Source organism: Rhinopithecus bieti, unplaced genomic scaffold (assembly GCF_001698545.2).
Source record: "Rhinopithecus bieti isolate Rb0 unplaced genomic scaffold, ASM169854v2 scaffold_29855, whole genome shotgun sequence".
NCBI lineage: Eukaryota > Metazoa > Chordata > Mammalia > Primates > Cercopithecidae > Rhinopithecus > Rhinopithecus bieti.
Genome location: NW_016813109.1, coordinates 896813 through 918214, shown reverse-complemented (window position 1 = coordinate 918214; position 21402 = coordinate 896813). Strand labels below are relative to the sequence as shown.

At 38.9% G+C, this 21402-nt stretch overlaps 1 protein-coding gene and 1 pseudogene across 2 annotated transcripts in view; one reads left to right on the top strand and one right to left on the bottom strand.

Moving 5' to 3' along the window:
* Positions 1-21402, bottom strand: part of ADAM32 (ADAM metallopeptidase domain 32) — a 139426-nt gene that overhangs the window by 87024 nt on the left and 31000 nt on the right. For both annotated transcript variants that reach the window (XM_017847670.1, XM_017847671.1), the window contains exons 4-7: positions 15268-15343; positions 12686-12762; positions 11107-11284; positions 1310-1378 (exon numbers count right to left, since the gene is read on the bottom strand). In XM_017847670.1, coding sequence (XP_017703159.1) covers positions 1310-1378; positions 11107-11284; positions 12686-12762; positions 15268-15343 — 400 coding nt within the window. The remainder of the gene's footprint in view (positions 1-1309; positions 1379-11106; positions 11285-12685; positions 12763-15267; positions 15344-21402) is intronic.
* On the top strand, positions 3566-4761 carry LOC108512408 (60S ribosomal protein L3 pseudogene; annotated as a pseudogene).

Sequence of the window (21402 nt, the reverse complement as noted above, 5' to 3'; positions counted from 1 at the left end):
CCTGACTCAGTCTCCTGAGTAGCTGGGACTACAGGTGTGCACCACCACACCTGGCTAATTTTTGTAGTTTTAGCAGAGACGAGGCTTCACCATGTTGGCCAGGCTGGTCTCAAACTCCTGACCTCAGGTGATCCACCCAACTCAGCTTCCCAAAGTACGGGGATTACAGGCATATACCACGCCCAGCCAAGGGTTTTTTTATTAAAGAATATGTAAACATGTATAAGAACTTAAAGAAGTAATATTTAATCAGCATTATATGACTTGAAAACCTGGCAATTTGGACAAGCTTTTGAAACTACTCTCAAAATATATAACATAATCCAAAAACAGAAGAATTTTCATAATCCAAAATATTCCCTGGAAACTTAGTTGTATTTACCAGAAATACCTCAATTTTCTCTCCGCTATCTCAATGTCTCAATGTTCTCTTAAATGTTCCCTTTGCCCTTTTCCCTGTACTCTAATAAATCAAGTTATTTTCATATCTTTCTCCAAATCCCTCCTGGTCCCTGACCTTAACTCTGGCTTCCTGACAAGTTCTAAACCCTAGGAATAGAAATTGCTAATGAGGACTAGTCATACCCACTGTGGTGTTCCGTAGGTATACACAAACAGCTGCTTATCATCAGAATAAAACCTAGAAAGTATATTTTTAATCTCTATTTTCTGAAATCTTTCAACTATTAGAAGAAATAAAGACATATCTAGTTGACCGCAAACTAAGTTATCACCCCAAGGTTCTGAAATTCAGAGGCCTCAGACTGTTTGTGGAAATTAGGAATCTCGAGGTACTCTTTTCATCAGGTAAAGAATGGACTAGAATGGGCACCCCAGCAAAAACTACTAAAAAATATCTTGACTCATTAGTGAAAGTCATTCTAATAGATAGTTATACTATCATCACTTTTGTCCCAATAAATATTCTAGGGTGGAATGTTCCCTAGACTACATTCTACTCTTCAAACTTCCCTAAAATAGAATTTCACATCTACCAAAATCACCATTAAAAGGTAGTATGGATTGAGAGGGACTCTAGAAATGTGAGGGACTCTAGAAATGTGAAGTGCCAGGGAAAAAAACACATTTTGTTCTGCAGTACTCTTATGTAAGTATTTCAAATAAAACATTTCTGACAAAACTAGTATTATTTTGACTATTTAGTTTCTCAGTTTGTGCATTTTTCCACTATTGTTTCTATGACGTGCGAGTAAGAACATTGGAATCTTTTAGTTTCTGTCTAGCTAGCTAGGGATAATCATACATTTGGATCAAATATTTCAAAGCAAAGAAAAAGCAAAACACATACCAAAGCTTTGTCCACCACAATATGCATTTCTAGATAAAGAGGAAACAAATCTGGAACAGCTGGTTCTGACTAGAAAAAAGGAAAACCGCATATAATACATGAAAATTTCATAATTTTTTTACTTGAACTCTTCTTTAAAGCTATTGACGACAGCACTTACAAGAATGCAGAGGTGCTTGCCTTTATCAGATGGTTACAAATCAATAAATAAAGTTTAATTATGGCCAACGTACTCAAGTACGTGAAGATTGCCCATGAAGTTACTAACATCTACTCAATATATTTACAACTTCCTAGTTTATGAACTAAAAAAAACACCTAGCATTTCCATTTACTTCATCTGCATATCAGAAGCCTAAACTTTGTGCCTTTAAAAATTATATGCGTGTTGAGGATTTTTTTTTTTTTTTTTTGAGGGGGGTCTCGCCTCGTCGCCCAGGCTGGAGTGCAGTGGTGCAATCTCAGTTCACTGCAAGCTCTGCCTCCTGGGCTCACGCCATTCTCCTGCCTCAGCCTCCCGAGTAGCTGGGACTTCAGGCACCCACCAACACGCCCGGCTAATTTTTTTTGTATTTGTAGTAGAGACGGGGTTTCACCGTGTTAACCAGGATGGTCTCAATCTCCTGACCTCGCTATCTGCCCGCCTCAGCCTCCCAAAGTGCTGGAATTACAGGCATGAGCCACCACGCTCCTTTCTGTATTCGTGTCCTTTGCAATATGACTTTTCAGTGCCTCCCATCAAGAGGTGAGTTTATTTTTCCTCTCTCTCAATCTGGGCTGGGCTTTGTAACTTGCTTGAGTCAATAAAGGCAATAGAAGTGTTGTTTTGCCAATCTTGAGCCTAAGTCACCTTTCATACTGCCATTCCTGATCTTGGAACCCCTGCCTGTACACATCTGGCCAGCCTGCCAGATGATAAGAGCAAATGGCCTATTCACGCCATTGCCCCAGAAAAACATACAAATAAAAAACAAGACAATGCTTGAGGGGGAAAAAAGCTGCTGGGTTTCTATAAGAGAGTATTGTGGTCCTTGAACTGACCCACCTACCATCCCATCTCACACATCCAGCTCATTGGCATCCATGAAGATAGAGGCCCATGTTCCTGGTGTGGCTTTCCCATGCCAGAGGAAGAAATACCAAATTTGTTCTCAAAGAATTATGGTTATGTGTTTTGAGCTGTCCAGTGGCTCCCTAAAGGTTTTGCTCACAAGCTTTCCTTTGTTTCCTCTACCATGAAATTTCACAGGGTTGGAGTGGACTCCAAGGCAGTGCTTATAAAAAGCATTTCAAGGCAAATATACTGGCCGGAGCCCTTGGAGCAAGGAAAAATGGACAAGAAAAGCAGAAGGCACACTAAAAAGTCTAGGAAGAAAGTGGCTGGGTAAAGAAATGGGCGGAGAAATGAAGGCTTTGAAAACCTCAGGCATATACTAGGAAATCTAGAGGGCCACCCACATGCCCAAGGCTGGACACATGCTCAGAAAAGACTTGAGAAGACACTAAGCTTTCTCTTCTGCCTGGCTTTCAGACATTGTACAAGCAAGAGTCAAGCCCAAGGGTTAGTTGTCAACATCTGGAATAAGTGTTGCATGTATATCCAAACCCAGAGTCAATCTGTAAAAACAAAGGAAGTCTTTTTTCTTTTTCAGCTCCAGTAATTTAAAGAAATCTCTATCAAATCACTAGGTGACTACTAGACAATACTGTTCACAAAATATTTCTTTACTTTAGAAAAGTCAGTAAACAAGCAAACAACTACAACCCACAGCAAGCAGTAACAACAGACCTTGCTGGGGAGTGAGGAAGAATCTGATTTCCAGCATTACCACATCAAAATACTCAAAATGTTCGAATTTCAACAACAATAAGAAAGTAGTATGGCCCATTCTCAGAAAATTAGAAATAGAAATGGTACCTCTGGAAGCCCAGACATTGTACTTACTAGACAAAGAATGTAAATTAATTATCTTAAAGTAAGTTCAAAAAGCTATGAAAAACTATGTAAAAAAGCTAAAGGAAAGCAGAAGAATGATACTTCACCAAATAGAGAGTATCCATAAAATACAGAAATTATAAAAGGAAGTTGTGGAGCTGAAAAGTAAAATACATGAAAATTCACTAGGATTCAATAACATAGTTGAGCAAGCAGAAAAAAAGAATCAACAAACTTCAAAACAAATCAATCAAGATTATTCAATCTGAGGAGCACAATATAAAAAGAATAAAGCTCTACCAGCAGAATTTGATGGCATGATGTCTTGCAGGAAATCCTTTGCTCCAAGACGTGGGTCCCTGGGCTTCCTGCATTGGAAACACAGCAGTAGGCATCATGGTAAGGTGAAGAGCTTCCCCAACAATGATCCTTCTAAATTGGTCCACCTCAAAGCTTTCATGGGATACAAGGCTGGCATGACACATCGTCTGAAAAGCTGGCCAGCTAGGACCCAAGGTGAACAGGAAGGAAGTGGTAGAGGCTGTGATCATTGTAGAGACACTGCCCATAGTGGTTGTAGGCATCCTGGGCTATATGGAAACCCCTCAAGGCCTCTGAATTTCCAAGACCATCTTTGTTGAGCACATTAGCAATGAGTGCAAAAGGCGCTTCTATAGGATCTGGCATAAAGCTAAGTAGAAGGCCTTTACCAAGTACTGCAAGAAATGGCAGGGTGAGGATGACAAGAAGCAGCTGGAGAAGGACTTCAACAGCATGAAGAAGTACTGCCAAGTCATCCGCATCAATACCTACACCCAGATGCACCTGCTTCCTTTATGTCAGAAGAAGACCCATGTGATGGAGATCCAGGTGAACAGAGGCACTGTGGCCGAGAAACTGGACTGGTCCCTGGAGAGGCTAGAGGACCAGATACCTGTGAAACAAATGTTTGGGCAGGACAAGATGATTGACATCAAATGGGTGACCAAGGGCAAAGGCTACAAAGAAGTCACCAGTCATTGGCATACCAACAAACTGCCCTACAAGACCCACTGAGGGCTGTGCAAGGTTGCCTATGTTGGGGCATGGCATCCTGCCCATATGACCTTCTCTGTGGCATGTACTGGGCAGAAAGGCTACCATCATTGCACTGAGTTCAACAAGAAGATCTATAAGATCAGTCAGGGCTACTTCATCAAGGATGGCAGATTGATCAACGCCTCCACTGACTATGACCTGTCTGACAAGAGCATCAACCCTCTGGGTGGCTTTGTCCACTATGGTGAAGTGACCAATGACTTTGTCATGCTGAAGGGCTGTGTGGTGGGAGCTAAGAAGCAAGTGCTCATCCGCCACAAGTCTTGATGCAGACCAAGCAGCGGGCTCTGGAGAAGACTGACGTTAAGTTCATTGAGACTACCTTTAAATTTGGCCATGGCCACTTCCAAACCATGGAAAAGAAGCATTCATGGGACCACTCAATAAAGACCAGATTGCAAAGGAAGAAGGAGCTTAATGCCTGGAACAGATTGTGCAGCTGATGGGATCTCAATAGAAGTTATCTGACACTGAAAAAAAAGAGTGAAGAAAAATGAACAGAGCCTAAGAGACCTGTGGGACACCATCAAGCACATATATAAGAAGAGTTCCTAGCAGAAGAGAAGAAAGGGACAGAAAGAAAATTTGAAAAAGTAATGGGTGAAAACCTCCCCAATTTTATGAAAGACATGAATCTACACATCCAAAAGGCTTAACAAACTCCAAGTAGAATAAACTCAAAAGAATTCACACCAAAACATATTATAATTAGTTGTCCAAAGTTAATGATAAAAAGAGAACCTTGAAAACAGCAAGAGAAAAGCAATTCCTCACAAATGAGAGATCTTCAATAATATTAATATCTAATTTCTCATTAGAAACCAAGGGGCTAGAGGCAGTGGGATGACATTTAAAGTGCTGGAGGGGAAAAAAACTGTAAAACAAGAATTCTGTATCTGACAAAACTATCCTTCAAAAATAAAGGAGAAATTAAGACATTCCCAGATAAATAAAAACTGAAAAAGCTCATTGCTAGTAGACCTGCCTGCTTATTACAGGCCAAATGGTATCCCAGTAAAATTCATATGTTAAAGATCTAACCCCATTATATCACAGAATGAAGCTGTATTTGGAGACAGGGCCTTTAAAGAGGTAATCAGATTGAAAATTAGGTTATTAGGATGGGCTCTGATGCAATGTAACTGGTATCCTTATAAGAGAAAATTAGAACACAAACACAGAAGGAAGACCTTGTGCAGACACAGGGAGAGGACGATTACTTATATGCCGAGCAGAGGGGCCTCAGAAGAAACCACAACTTGGTTAACACCTTGATCTCGGCCGGGCGCGGTGGCTCAAGCCTGTAATCCGAGCACTTTGGGAGGCCGAGACAGGCGGATCACGAGGTCAGGAGATCGAGACCATCCTGGCTAACACGGTGAAACCCCGTCTCTACTAAAAAAATACAAAAAACTAGCCGGACGAGGTGGCGGGCGCCTGTAGTCCCAGCTACTCGGGAGGCTGAGGCAGGAGAATGGCGTGAACCCGGGAGGTGGAGTTTGCAGTGAGCCGAGATCCAGCCACTGCACTCCAGCCTGGGCGACAGAGCGAGACTCCGCCTCAAAAAAAAAAAAAAAAAAAAAAAAAAACCTTGATCTCAAACTTCTAGGCTCCAGAACTGTGAAAAAGTACATATTCTTGTTGTTTAAGCTACCCAGTCCATGGTAAAGCTATGGCAGCTGTAGTAAACTAATATACTGCCCTACAAGAAATGCCAAAGGTAGTCCTTCAGTTTAAAATGAAAGCACACAAAACAATAACAAGAAGCAATAAAAGAAATTTAAAACACAGCAAAGGTAAATACGTTGGTAACTATAGAATATATTATTATTGCTGAGTGCAGTGGCTCACACTTATACTCCTGACACTCTGGAAGGCCAAAATGGGAGGACTGCTTGAGTCCAGGAGTTTGACATTAGCCTGGGCAACAAAGGAAGACAGAGTCTCTACAAATAAACAAATTAGCTGGGCATGGTGGCACATGCCTGTGGTCCCAGCTAATTGGGAGGCAGAGGCAGGAGGATCACCTGTGCTTAGGAGGTAAAGGATGCATGCAGTAAGCCGTGATCACAGCACCAGCACTGCACTCTAGCCTGGATGACAGAGTGAGACCCTGTCTCAAAAAAAAAAAAAAAGATATGATTATTATATTTTTGGTTTGTTGTTCCTCACTTTTCCCCAAATTATTTAAAAGAAAATGTATCACACAATAATTATTAAGCTATTGTACATTGTATTGTCATTAACATAGCTTAATGTATTAGATAATCTGTGATAATAGAAACATAAAGAAGACAAAGCTGTATAGAAACAGCATTTTGTATATTATAGAGACTAAGTTGGTATTAATTCAAACTATGATTGTTATAAATTTAAGATGTTATTGTAATATCCAGAGAAACCACTAAGAAAGTAACCAAAATTACATAAGGAAAAATAAATGAGAAGGGAATCAAAATGACATACTAGCAAAAAAATCAACTAAACAAAAGAAGGCAGTAATAGAGAAACGGAGACAAAAAAAGATTTAAGACATATAGAAAACAATTAGCAAATGTCAAATTAAGTCTTTATTGAGCCCAGGAGGCAGAGGTTGCAGTGAGTCGAGATCCACAACTGGTGCTCTGTATGGCTTAGACATCTCTTTTCCTGAATCTACTGCCACACTGCTCTTTATATTTATCGTGTCATCTTGCTTCTGCACATCAAGGAAAACCCTACTACTTCAGAAATTAATCCATCCATTGACTCTTCTACTGGTATAACAACTACATCTTGAGTCTCTCAGTTCAGGAAGCCTCACATGTTTGGCCTCTGTCAATGTAATGCTATTGTCACACAAAGGTAGAGCTCTACTGCCTCTGTTACTACCATTATTGCCACTTTGCTCTATGCATCGATCCAGGCTATTGAAATTCTTGACACAGATTACCATAAATTACAATGACATGCAGTAACTAAGAAAACATATGAGGACAATTTGATTTCCTCTCTTCCTATTGGAATATGCTTTATTTCTTTCTCTTGTCTGATTGCCCTGGCTAGAATTTCCAATACTATGTTGAATAGGAGTGATGCCAGAGGGCATCCTTGTGCTGGTTTTCAGAGGGAATGCTTCCAGTTTTTACCCATTCATTATGATATTGGCTATGAGTCTGTCATAACTAGCTCTTATTATTTTGAGATACATTCCATCAATACCTAGTTTATTGAGAGCTTTTAGCATGAAGGGGTGTTGAATTTTATCAAAGGCCTTTTCTGCATCTATTGAGATAATCAAAATGGGAGAAAATCTTTGCAATCTACCCATCTGACAAAGGGCTAATATCCAGAATCTACAAAAAACTTAAACAAATTTACAAGAAAAAAAAAACATCAAAAAGTGGGTGAAGAGTTTGAACAGACACTTCTCAAAAGAAGATATTTATGCAGCCAACAAACATATGAAAAAAAAAAACCTCATCATCACTGGTCATTAAGAGAAATGCAAATCAAAACCACAATGAGATACCATCTCATGCCAGTTAGAATGGTAATCATTAAAAAGTCAGGAAACAGCAGATGCTGGAAAGGATGTGGAGAAATAGGAAGGCTTTTACACTGTTGGTGGGAGAGTAAATTAGTTCAACCATTGTGAAAGACAGTGTGGCAATTCCTCAAGGATCTAGAACCAAAAATACCATTTGACCCAGCAATCCCATTACTGAGCATATACCCAAAGGATAACAAATCATTCTACTGTAAAGACACATGTACACATATGTTTATTGCAGCACTGTTCACAATAGCAAAGACTTGGAAACAACCCAAATGTCCATCAATGATAGACTGGATAAAGAAAATGTGGCACATATACACCATGGAATATTATGCAGCCATAAAAAAGGATGCGTTCATGTCCTTTGCAGGGACATTGATAAAGCTGGAAACCATCATCCTCCACAAACTAACACAAGAACAGAAAACCAAAGATCACATGTTCTCACTCACAAGTGGGAGATGAACAATGAGAACACACGGACACAGGTAGGAGAATATCACATACTGGGGTCTGTCAAGGGGGTCGGGGGGAGGGAAGGGATAGCATTAGGAGAAATACCTAATGTAGATGACGGGTTGATGGGTGCAGCAAACCACCATGGCATGTGTATACCTATGTAACAAAACCTGCACATTCTGCACGTGTACCCAAGAACTTAAAGTATAATTATATGTGTGTATACACACACACACATACACATACATATACATATATATGAGAAACTTTCTGTCTGTCTTTCATTTGGCTGTTTTTCTTTCCTTCAACACTTGTCCAGACAAACGATGATATCTGTGGGAATCCAAAGCTTCCCAGCTTTCCAGATCATGCCACTTTCCAAATGATACAAATGCAATGTGGCTGACATATGTGCTCAAATAACTTTATTGTAGTAATTATCACTTCACTGTAAAATAAATATGTGAAAACTTCCTGGTGTTCAAAGGAAACCCAAAGATAAATCTGAGACAGGATTTATATGTAGATAATTTACTAAGAAAGTTCTCCCAGGAAAGACCAGTTAATGAGTGGGAGAAGCAGTATTAGGATCAGGAGGAATCCACACAAAGAGTGTGCTCTCAGACACAGTCCCACAGAGAAAATCTGGTGTGTAAGTTGTGCTACAGAGTTGTCCTGACCTGTAACAAGAAACTGAGCTCACCCTTTCCCACACTGGTGAGGTGCCGGCTAAGGACCACCCTGGGGAAATGTAAATCTCTAGCAGTTATGTTTACTTTGCCATCTGGGCAAAGCAGTTTCAGTTGGCTGAAGGGCAGCCCACATAAAAAAGAGTTACAAGTGGCACATGTTCAAAGCAAAGGCATAAACAAAGACAGGGTGTCCCACCCTCCTGTACCACACCCACAAAAATATACTAGAAAGGAATGTGAGGGGATCTGGGTAGGGCACTGACATTGTTCACTACGCTGGGTCATCTCAGTCATTGCAAATTAGAAATTTTTACAAGGCAAGAAAAAAGAGTTCAGTATCTAGTTCACAAACATTATTTGCAATTATATACATGTATTTGCTAGCACTGAAAACTCTGGCACTGCACTCTCATTTGGACCCTGTATTATTTAAGATTTAGGATTGCCATCCACACAGAGACAGAAAATAATAGTGAATTAAACAAACTTAGAGTCTATTTCTCTCTCACGTAAATTTGTGACGAGGTATGGTAGTTCCATCCTGAAAATTCTTCAAAAGCAAGGCTCATTTCACCTTGTTTCTCTGCTACCTGTATGGCATCAGCCTCATCCTTGTGGACCGTAATATGTCAATATGTCCACGCTCCAGCCAGCAGAAAAGAGAAAGAAGATAAAACCCCTCCTTTTAATATTCAAGCCAGAAGTAACACATATTATGCTTGCTCGCATGTCATTGGCCATAATTTTGTCACATTGCCGTACCTAAGAGGCAAGGGAGGTTGAGAAATACAGTCTTCGTTTATATGCCCAGCTAAATTCTGAGGTTTGGTGTTTATTGTTGTTGTTGTTGTTTGTTTTTTGTTTTTTTGAGATGGAGTCTTGCCCTGTCACCCAGGCTGGAGTACAGTGGTGTGATCTCGGCTCACTGCAACCTCATCTCCCAGTTTCAAGCAATTCTTCGGCCTCAGCCTCCTGAATAGTTGGGATTACAGGCATCTGCCACCACACCTGACTAAGTTTTGTATTTTTAGTGGAGACGGGGTTTCACCATGTTGGCAAGGCTGGTCTTGAACTCCTGACCTCAGGTGATCTGCCCACCTTGGGTTCCCAAAGTGCTGGGATTACAGGCATGAGCCACTACGCCTGGCCTGGTGTTTTCTTTGTTACTGACAGAAAACAGGGAGAGCATACACTGGAAACAATGAATACTGCCACACACTTTTGTATAAACTATGCATACTGATGCCAATGTTACTTGCCATAAAAATTTTCTCTTTCACAATTGCTTTTGTAAGCACCAACACATGCAGTTACATAGTGTGTTCACTGAACAATTTACATGACCATAATCAGCAATTCTGCTTATGACATTTTAATTATCTCTATGATTTAATTAATGCTGACTCATTGGTCATGAATATAACCTTTAAAATTATTGACTTGATTGAGTAACTTCCAGAAATGTAGAAGCAAAAGCAGGGACTGAGTTTTTAAAGTTTATGTTGCATATACAAGAGGGAATTTTTGGAAAGTAATAAGAATGTAACAAACAAAATAAGAACTAAAATAAAGTGGATCATAAAAAGTAAATGGTAGATTGGTGCAATGAGAAAAAGGTGATGTACGGTTTCAAGGAAATTGTTAGGTAACAGAAAGATGAACAGCCAGGCACGGTGGCTCATGCCTGTAATCTCAACATTTTGGGAGACTGAGGTGGGTGGATCATTTGAACCTAGGAGTTTGAGACCAGCATGGTAACATGGTGAGACTCTGTCTCTACAAAAAATTAGTCTGGTGTGGTGGTGCATGTCTGTGGTCGCAGCTACTCAGGAGATTGAGGTGGGAGGATTGCTTGAGCCCAGAAGGCAGAGGTTGCAGCAAGCCATGATCTGTCCACTGGACTCCAACCTGAGTGACAGAGTGAGAAAAAAAAAAAAAAAAAAAAAAGATAAGATGTTCACAAGGAAAGGATATTTACTACAATTGTACAGTGGGCTCATAAATTTATTTTTAAAATAAATTAAATGGAAGTAATAACTGCTTTAAAAGTAGTAACAAAACATATACAACTCACTTGTTCACTTATAAAAATGTTGTCATCCATTGGGTGTTCTTCCAGGCTTCTGTTATTTTCACTAAAAATTGCAATATCATTGTCTTCATTCTCTAATTTGTAAAGAACATGCTGAAATTCAACTGCAGATTCCAGAGGCTCAATTGCATAAGAAGCATTTTCAAATTGCAGTATTCCTCTGTGAAATTATGAATACAATTTTAAGTGCTTTTACTCAAATCTATAGAATGGATTTCTGACAAAATCCAAAAGAAAAAAAGTAAAACATTTTGAATCCAGTATTTTGATCTGAATTCCGTCTTAGAAATGACTCTGAAGAGACAAAAGATTTCCCTAATCCACAAAACCCATTTTCTATTTCACTTCTGTATAGTTGTAACAGCAGCAGAAGTTACTTAATCAATTGCTAGTTACACAGTATATAGCATAACAGTAATTGAATAATTCTATTGTTTTCCAAGTCAGTGTCTCAATTAAAACAATTGTAAACAGAAATCATGATGACTTTCTCTCTGGTTTGCCATGCTTTTGAAAAATGATTATACTGCATATATGACAAATATATACAGTGAGAAACTTTACTTTTAAAAATAAAATTTGGCAGAATTATGATATATTTACAACTTTTGCTTATATACTCTTGAATAAGAAATTAAAAGCAAGATTTTAAAGAGTAAATGACTTGTATCACTATTTTTCTCTGAATACAGGTAACAGCCCAAGTCACTACTCCCTAAAAAACAAATTTCAGATCCAAATTTCAGGGTTCTGTGTAGGAAGCACTGAAGAAGAACATTTGTGAAAACAAGCATCCTACACTACAAAATGAAGGTGGAAAATTTCCTGACAGAATGGAAAACTCCCTAAGCCCTAAGGAGGAAACCCAATAATTCTTGAAGAGCTCAAGATACTTAATATCATTAGAAAAATGAGCATTTTATGAGTATTAAAATTGTTTATATATAATTTGCCTTCTCAGTCAGAAGATGCTTTCCTTGAGAAAAAGCATCTCTTGTTTATCTTTATATCTCCAACACTAAAATACATGGTGGATAACATAAATACATTTTCAGTCCAGTATTTTGACCCAAACCTGTCTTAGAGATGACTGTGAGAAGACAAAAGATTACCCTAATCTGCAAAACCAACTCTCCATTTCACTTCTTTGTAGTTATAAAAGCAACAGAAATTACCTACGCAACTGCTAAGTGTGCAAGCATACAGCATTACAGTGATTAATTTCCCTGTTTTCCAAGACAGTGACTGAGCTGTCCTAAACCTAGCTTCTCCAACACTTGTAGTCAAACACGTTCAATGGTCTTTTCTGTAGTCAAGGAAACATAAGACATAGAGCAAGGAGACTAGGAAATCTAAACCACTGGAAAGGTTAGAAATGTTTCTGATCGGTGAGGAAAGTGAGGAGAAATAAGAGAATTGGAAACATGTTCAGAGGGGGATATCATTAAATAATGTCCACATAGGAATCCTCCTTCAGCCCCACACTTAATACAAAGAGAACAAATTCATTGCAGTCAAATATCATAACTATGGTGTTTTGTAATCAACAATAGAAAACAACCTCAGTCCAGAGCACATGCTGAGTGTGACCATGGAATCTGGATATCCTTCAATATTTCCTTGATAGTAGCATTGAGTCTAGGAAAGAAAAAAAGTAAAGTAGTTACTTAGGAAGTGACAAAACTTTCTAGTGACTTCCTACTTCTATACTTGATAGAACCTTCTGAATATTTTCACAGGCTCCATGATTTTATCAGTACAAGTAAAGTGACATTCAGAAAATGTCACTCAAGTGTTGTCTCATGCTTTAGGTAAAAATATCTCCCAGTATATAAATTTAGGTCCTCAATTAAAAGACAAAATGGTAAATCTGGATTTCTTTAAAACCTAATTAATATAGTGCTAAAAAAGAGTCATAAAAATACAATGACACAGGAAGATTGAAGGGCTAGATGCCAACACAAACCGAAAGAATGATTCTGAATTTGCACTAAGAGAGAAAAAGTGGACTTTAAGGCCAGAAACATTACTAGAGATAAACAGAGACATTTGGTAATGATAATCACTTCAATTTGCCAGGAAGACACAAATATTCCAAATTGGCATTCACTTAATAACACAGCTTCAAAATATATAAAGTCACAATTGAAAGAATAGTAAAATTTAAAATCTGCAGTTATAAAAAGTTCTTTAAAGTTAATTTCTCTTAGTAACTGATAGATCAAGTGTTCAGAATCTACAAAAGGTTTGAACAACGTGGTTAGTATGACCTAGTTAATACATGCAGAATACTATACCTAAAAACTTTAGGTTTTAGGTTTAGCTTCTAAACACTCACGGAACATCTACAAAATAGAAACCATACTCCAGGCCATAAAGCAGGACTCAACAGATTGCAAAGGAATTAAATTGTACAGAATTGGTCTCTGAGCACAGTACAATCAAGCTAGAGATACACAGAGTCACAAACATTGTCACACATGTGAAAATTATATAATTTCCAATACCCAATGGTGCTGTAAATTTTATTATAAATAAAGTTAAGATTTATTATTAACACACTGCTTAGATGGAACTAAGGGAAGGAAAAGGGAGCAGTAAACCAAAATGATGATCCCATCCAATGTAAGTGAAGCAACATATCTAGTTTAATATTTCAACAAATTTTTATTATATTCCAAGTATGTGCTAGGCACTTTTCTAGGCACTGGTGTTACATCAGTGAATAAAACAGACCAAAAGCCCTGCCCTCGGGATGAATATATTGCACTGGGGAGACAGAAAATAAAGTAAATAAATAAAATATATATGATAAATCATGTATTGATAACTGCCATGGGAAAAGGGCAAAAAAAAAAAAAAAAAGGTAAAGGAAATGGAGTATTAAGAGTAAGAGACCAATTTAAAGTAGGGGTTAGTCAAGGACTAATAGGGTGATTTTGAGTAAAGACCTGAAGGAAATGAGGACGAAAAACATATGGGTCTGTTGGGAAACAACAAGCATTTGGATACCGGGAAATAGAAAGTATGAAGTCTTTGAAAGGAGAACATAGCTGTTATATTTGAAGAACAACAAGGCTGGAACAAAGTGAACGAGGTAGAAAATAACAGGAAATTAGGTCGGAGAGGTAAAAGGGAACCAGGTGACTCTGGCTTTCACTCTGTGAGTGGTGGGAGGCCATCCGTGGAGGGTTCTGAGCAGAGAAGCAGGGTAATCTGACTATGTCTTAACAGGATCAATATGGTCACCATATTGAGAACTGACTGAGGCCGGGCGCAGTGGCTCACACTTGTAATCCTAGCACTTTGGGAGGTTGAGCTAGGCAGATCACCTGAAGTCAGGGGTTCGAGACAAGCCTGGCCAACATGGTGAAACCCTATCTCTACTAAAAATATAAAAATTAGCTGGGCGTGGTGGTGCATGCCTATAATCCCAAATACTCAGGCAGCCAAGGCAGGAGAATCGCTTGAACCCAGGAGGTGGAGGTTTCAGTGAGCTGAGATTGCACCATTGCACTCTAGCCTGGGCAAAATAAATAAATAAATACAAAAATAAACAAATAAAATAAAGGGATAAATAAATAAATAAAATGAAGGGATGGACAAGGTGAGGAAGCAGGGAGATTATTCAGGAAGTTATGGCAATAATCCAAACTAGAGATGGCGTTTACTTGGAAATGGGTGGTCTCAGTGGATGGAGGCAGAGGAAGAAGGTGGATGCTGGACACTTAGTTTGAAGGGCAGGGTCAAATGGATTTATGGATGTATAAATGATGGATGAGAGGAGGAAGAGTTAAGAAAAAAAGAAAGAGTTTTTGATCTGTGATTTGTGTCTTATAACATTTGTGTCCACATTTCTCATTAATTTATATTCTTACAAACAAAATATAAATAAATAATAAATATTTTATTTAAAAAAATCTATAATTAAAAAGATAGTGACTATGTTCTCGGCAATGTGAAAGGTGCTAAGTCAATCTAATTTGTCTTTACCAAAACTTCAGGAAAAGCTTGATCATTAATCAATAAATATCTTAAATATATCCCCTGTGAATCCTGAGAGCCTTCTGTATAATAAAGCATTTATTTAATGCAAAAAAACATTTTTTTAAAAAACTATAAAACACAGAATTTAAATCGTACCTGAATATCTGAAGAATGAGCATTCATGGATCCTTGATCATACAAATAAATCATAAAATTATCTGCTAAAAAATATCTGAATATAAAAAAGAGGAAATTTTTTTAATTATTCTTTTGAAACATATAAAACACAGTAAACTTGACACTCTCAGCCAAAATCTGACCCACCCTCTGTTTTGTAAATAAAGGTTTATTGAAACACAGCCACACCCATTCACCCACATATTGTCATGGCTCTTTTCATGCTATAAGATGAGAGGTTAACTAGTTTTGATAAAGAACATATGGCCTTCAAAGTCTAAAACATTTACTATCTGAATCTTTAGATAAAACATCTGTTAACCTGATATAAAGGTAATATTTTCTTTTGACATATGTTTAATGTTTACTTAAAGCAATATACATTTACTCAAAATAGTTTTCCTACCTTAATGGACTCCTTTTAAGAAAAAAAGAAGAGACTGAAAGAAGAGCATTCTAAAATGTAAAAGATGGCCGGACGTGGTGGCTCACACCTGTAATCCCAACACTTTGGGAGGCCAAGGTGGGCAGATCACCTGAGGTCAGGAGTTTGGGACCAGCCTGGCCAACATGGTGAAACCCTGTCTCTACTGAAAATGCAAAAGTTACTCGGGTGTGGTGGTGGGCACCTATAATCCCAGCTACTCAGGAGGCTAAGGTAGGAGAATCTCTTGAACCCAAGAGGCAGTGAGCCGAGATCACACCACTGCACTCCAGCCTGGGCGACAGAGTGAGACTCCGTCTCAAAAAAAAAAAAAAAAAACTTAATAGACATAAACAGGATGTTGGGTTGTCAGAGTTTTCTGCTCTTACATTCTTTCTAAAGCTTTACTACTACGCACATATATTACTTTTATAATGAAGTGGAAGAGTATTGTATAAAGGTCATATTCATCTGAGCATATGTACTGAAACATCCAGTGTAAGTTCAACTTTGGTATTAATCCCTGTACTCATGATGCTATTTTAGTTATGCTTCCTCACTTCATGTTCACTCTTCAACCCAGCGTAACTTAATTAGGCCACCCACACTAGCTTCTGTTGGAAAGCCTCCACTCAAACTGATCTCACAAATATTACTAATGACCTCCTTAGTGTCCAATCCAAAAGACAGTTTTACGTCAAGTAAAAATACTCTGAAAGCAGCCAGGCAGGGTGGCTCACTCCTGTAATCCCAAAACTTAGGGAGGCCATGGTGTAGGGATTGCTTTGGGCTCAGAAGTTCGAGACCAGCCTGGGTAACAAGGCAAAACCTCATCTCTACCAAAAATACCAAAATTAGCCAGGTGTGGTGGTATACTCATGTGGTCCCAGCTACTCGGGAGGCTGAGGCAAGAGGATCACTTGAGCCAGGAGTTCAAGGCTACAGTTAGCTGAGATCGCACCACTGCTTTCCAGCCTGGGTGACAGAGAGAGACCCTGTCTCAAAAACAAATACATAATAAAAATAATTTTAAAATAAATAAAACAAAAAAATAAATAAATAAAATAGTCTCAAGTATTTCCTACTGTGGACCACATTCCCCTTCTTGAAACCATCTCTTCTTCAGCGATAATGATAGATACCACTTCCTCCTGGTTCTCCTGTCTTTCTACATTTTTAAGTCCCTTTATTTGGATCCTTCCTTCATCCCTTAAATGTTTCCATGGCATTCAATTCTAGGCTGTTTCTCTTTCTTACCTTTAACATTCACCCCCACCTGTATAGATTTATCTTGTTCATTTCTGTGGTTTCATTTACCACTTATATAAAAAGGTTGCTTTGAGTATTATAGCTTTGCAATATATTTGAAGTCAGGTAGTGTGATGCCCTCAGCTTTGTTTTTTTTTTTTTTTTTTTGTTCAGTATTGCTTTGGCTATTCAGGGCCTTTTGGGGGTTCCATAGGAATTTTACTATTTCTGTGAAAAATGTCATTGGAATTTTGGTAGGGATTGCATTGAATCTGTGGATCATTTTGGACAGTATGGACATTTTAATAACGTTAACTCTTCCAATCCATGTTCTTTCCATTTATTTGTGTCTTCCTCAATTCCCTTCTTCATGTTTCATAGCTCTCAGTATACAGATCTTCCACCTCCTTGGTTAAACTCCTATGTATTTTATTTTTTGTAGCTATTGTACATGGGGTTGTTTTCTTGATTTCATTTTGGGAAAATTTGCTATTAATGTATAGAAATGCTATGATTTTTGTATGTTGATTTTATATCCCACAACTTCACTGAATTTGACTATTTGTTCTAATAAATTTTGGTGGAGTCCTTAGGGTCTTCTATAAGTAATATACATATAAGATTATGTCACCTGCAACAGGAACAATTTAACATCTCTCTTTCCCATTAGGATGCCTTTTATTCATTGTTTTTGCCTAATTGCTCTTGCTAGGACTTCCAATACTATGTTGAATAGAAGAGGTGAAAGAAAATGGGCATGCTTATCTTGTTCCTGATATTAGATGAAAAACTTTCAACTTTTTACCACTGAGTATGATGTTAGCTATGGCTTTGTCATATATGACCTTTATTGTTTTAAGGCATATCTCTTCTAGGTCTAATTTGCAGAGAGTTTTCGTCATGAAAGAATGTGGATACTCACACTTCTCTCCCCCATTCTAAACTAAATTAACTGCCATCAGGACATTTCCCCTTGTGGGATATCCCACAAGCACTTCATATCCAGCATCTCCAACAGGGAGCCATAATACCTGACTCAGGTCTGTTCTCATCCTCCCTCTACCCCACCAAATCCCTGCCACCACTATAGTCAATCTGTTACTACATCTTTTTTCTGTTGCATCAGCATTTTCTGAAAAACAAAAAAAGGAGGCCTGTTTCCAAGATGGCAAAACAGGAACAGCTCTGGTCTGCAGCTCCCAGCAAGATCAATGCAGAAGAGCAGTGATTTCTGCATTTCCAACTGAGGTACCTGGTTCATCTCATGGGACTGGTTGGAGAGTGGGTGCAGCCCACAGAGGGTGAGCTGAAGCAGGGTGGGGTGTCATCGCATGTGCGAAGTGCAAGGGGTCAGGAGATTTACCCTTCCTAGCCAAGGGAAGCTGTGACAGACTGTACCTGGAGAAACTGTACACTCCTGACCAAATACTGTGCTTTTCGCACAGTCTTAGTAAGCAGCAGACCAGGATATACTCTCCTGTGCCTGGCTCAGCAGGTCCCATGCCCATGGAGCCTTGCTCACTGCTAGCGCAGCAGTCTGAGATTAACCTGCAACGTGACAGCTTGATGAGGGGAGGGTCATCCGCCATTACTGAGGCTTGAATAGCCTACAGTGTAAACAAAGTGGCCAGGAAGCATGAACTGTGCGGATCCCACCACAGCTCAGCAAGGCCTACTACTTTTATAGATTCCACCTCATAGTAGAACAAAAGGCAGCAGACAGCTTCTGCAGACTTAAATGTCCCTGTCTGACAGCTCTGAAGAGAGCAGTGGTTCTCTCAGCATGGCGTTCGAGCTCCGAGAATGGACAGACTGCCTCCTCAAGCGGGTCCCTGACCCCCATGTAGCCTGACTAGGAAACACCTCCCAGTAGGGGCCGACAGACACCTCAAACAAGCAGGTACCTCTCTGAGATGAAGCTTCCAGAGGAAGGATCAGGCAGCAATATTTGCTGTTCTGCAGCCTCCACTGGTGATACCCAGGCAAACAGAGTCTGGAGTAGACCTACAGCAAACTACAACAGACCTGCAGCTGAGGGGTCTGACTGTTAGAAGCAATTAACAAACAGAAAGGAATAGCATCAACATCAACAAAAGGACATCCACACCAAAACCCCATCCATAGGTCACCAACATCAAAGACCAAAGGTAGATAAAACCACAAAGATGGGGAAAAACCAGAGCAGAAAAGCTAAAAATTCCAAAAAAAAAAAAAAAAGAGCGCCTCTTCTCCTCCAAAGAATTTCAGCTCTTCACAAGCAAGGGAACAAAATTGGATGGAGAATGAGTTTGACAAATTGACAGAAGTAGACTTCAGAAGGTCGGTAATAACAAAACTTCTCTGAGCTAAAGGAGCACATTCTAACCCATCGCAAGGAAGCTAAAAATCTTGAAAAAAGGTTAGACAAATGGCTAACTAGAATAAACAGTGTAGAGAAGACCTTAAATGATCTGGTGGAGCTGAAAACCATGGCACAAGAGCTTCATGACGCATGCACAAGCTTTCAATTCAATCAAGTGGAAGAAAGGATATCAGTGATTAAAGATCAAATTAATGAAATAAAGTGAGAAGACAAGATTAGAGAAAAAAAAGAGTGAAAAGAAACTAACAAAGCCTCCAAGAAATATGGGACTATGTGAAAACACCAAATATACATTTGATTGGTGTACTGGAAAGAGACGGGGAGAATGGAACCAAGTTAGAAAACACTCTTCAGGATATTATCCAGGAGAACTTCCCTAACCTAGCAAGGCAAGCCAACATTCCAATTCAGGAAATACAGAGAACACCACAAAGATACTCCTCGAGAAGAGCAACCCCAAGACACATAATTGTCAGATCCGTCAAGGTTAAAATGAAGGAAAAAATGTTAAGGGTAGCCAGAGAGAAAGTTTGGGTTACCAACAAAGGGAAGCCCGTCATACTAACAGCAGATCTCTCAGCAGAAACCCTACAAGCCAGAAGAAGTGGGGGCCAATATTCAACATTCTTAAAGAAAAGAATTGTCAACCCAGAATCTCATATCCAGCCAAACTAAGCTTCATAAGTGAAGGAGAGATAAAATCCTTTACAAACAAGCAAATGCTGAGAGATTTTGTCACCACCAGGCTTGCCTTACAAGAGCTCCTGAAGGAAACACTAAACGTGGAAAGGAACAGCTGGTACCAACCACTGCAAAAACATGCCAAATGGCAAACACCATCAATGTTATGAAGAAACTACATCAAGTAACGGGCAAAATAACCAGCTAACATGATAACGACAGGATCAAATTCACACGTAACAGTATTAACCTTAAATGTAAATGGACTAAATGCCCAAATTAAAAGACACAGACTGGCAAATCGGATAAAGAGTCAAGAGCCATTGGTGTACTGTATTTAGGAAATCCATCTCATGTGCAAAAACACACATAGGCTCAAAATAAAGGGATGGAGGATGATCTACCAAGCAAATGGAAAGCAAAAAAATAAAAAAAATAAAAAGTAAAAAACAGGGGTGGCAATCCTAGTCTCTGATAAAACAGACTTTAAACCAACAAAGATCAAAAGAGACAAAGAAGGCCACTACGTAATGGTAAAGAGATCAATTCAACAAGAAGAGCTAACTATCCTAAATATATATACACCCAATACAGGAGCACCCAGATTCATAAAGCAAGTCCTTAGAGACCTACAAAGAGACTTAGACTCCCACACAATAATAATGGGAGACTTTAACACCCCACTGTCAACATTAGACAGATCAACAAGACAGAAGGTTAATAAGGATATCCAGGACTTGAACTCAGCTCGGGACCAAGTGGACCTAATAGACATCTACAGAACACTCCACCCCAAAACAACAGAATATACATTCTTCTCAGCACCACATCGCATTTATTCTAAAGTTGACCACACTGTTGGTAGTAAAACACTCCTCAGCAAATGTAAAAGAACAGAAATCACAACAAACTGTCTCTCAGACCACAGTGCAATCAAATTAGAACTTAGGATTAAGAAACTCACTCAAAACCACACAACTACATGGAAACTGAACAACCTGCTCCTGAATGACTACTGGGTAAATAAAATAACGAAATGAAGGGAGAAATAAAGATGTTCTTTGAAACCAGTGAGAACAAAGACACAATGTACTAGAATCTCTTGAACACATTTAAAGCAGTGTGTAGAGGGAAATTTATAGCACTAAATGCCCACAAGAGAAAGCAGGAAAGATCTAAAATCGACATCCTAACATCACAATTAAAAGAACTAGAGAAGCAAGAGCAAACAAATTCAAAAGCTAGCAGAAGGCAAGAAATAACTAAGATCAGAGCAGAACTGAAGGAGATAGAGACACAAAAAACCCTTCAAAAAATCAATGAATCCAGGGGCTAGTTTTTTGAAAGATCAACAAAGTTGATAGACCACTAGCAAGATTAATAAAGAAGAAAAGAGAGA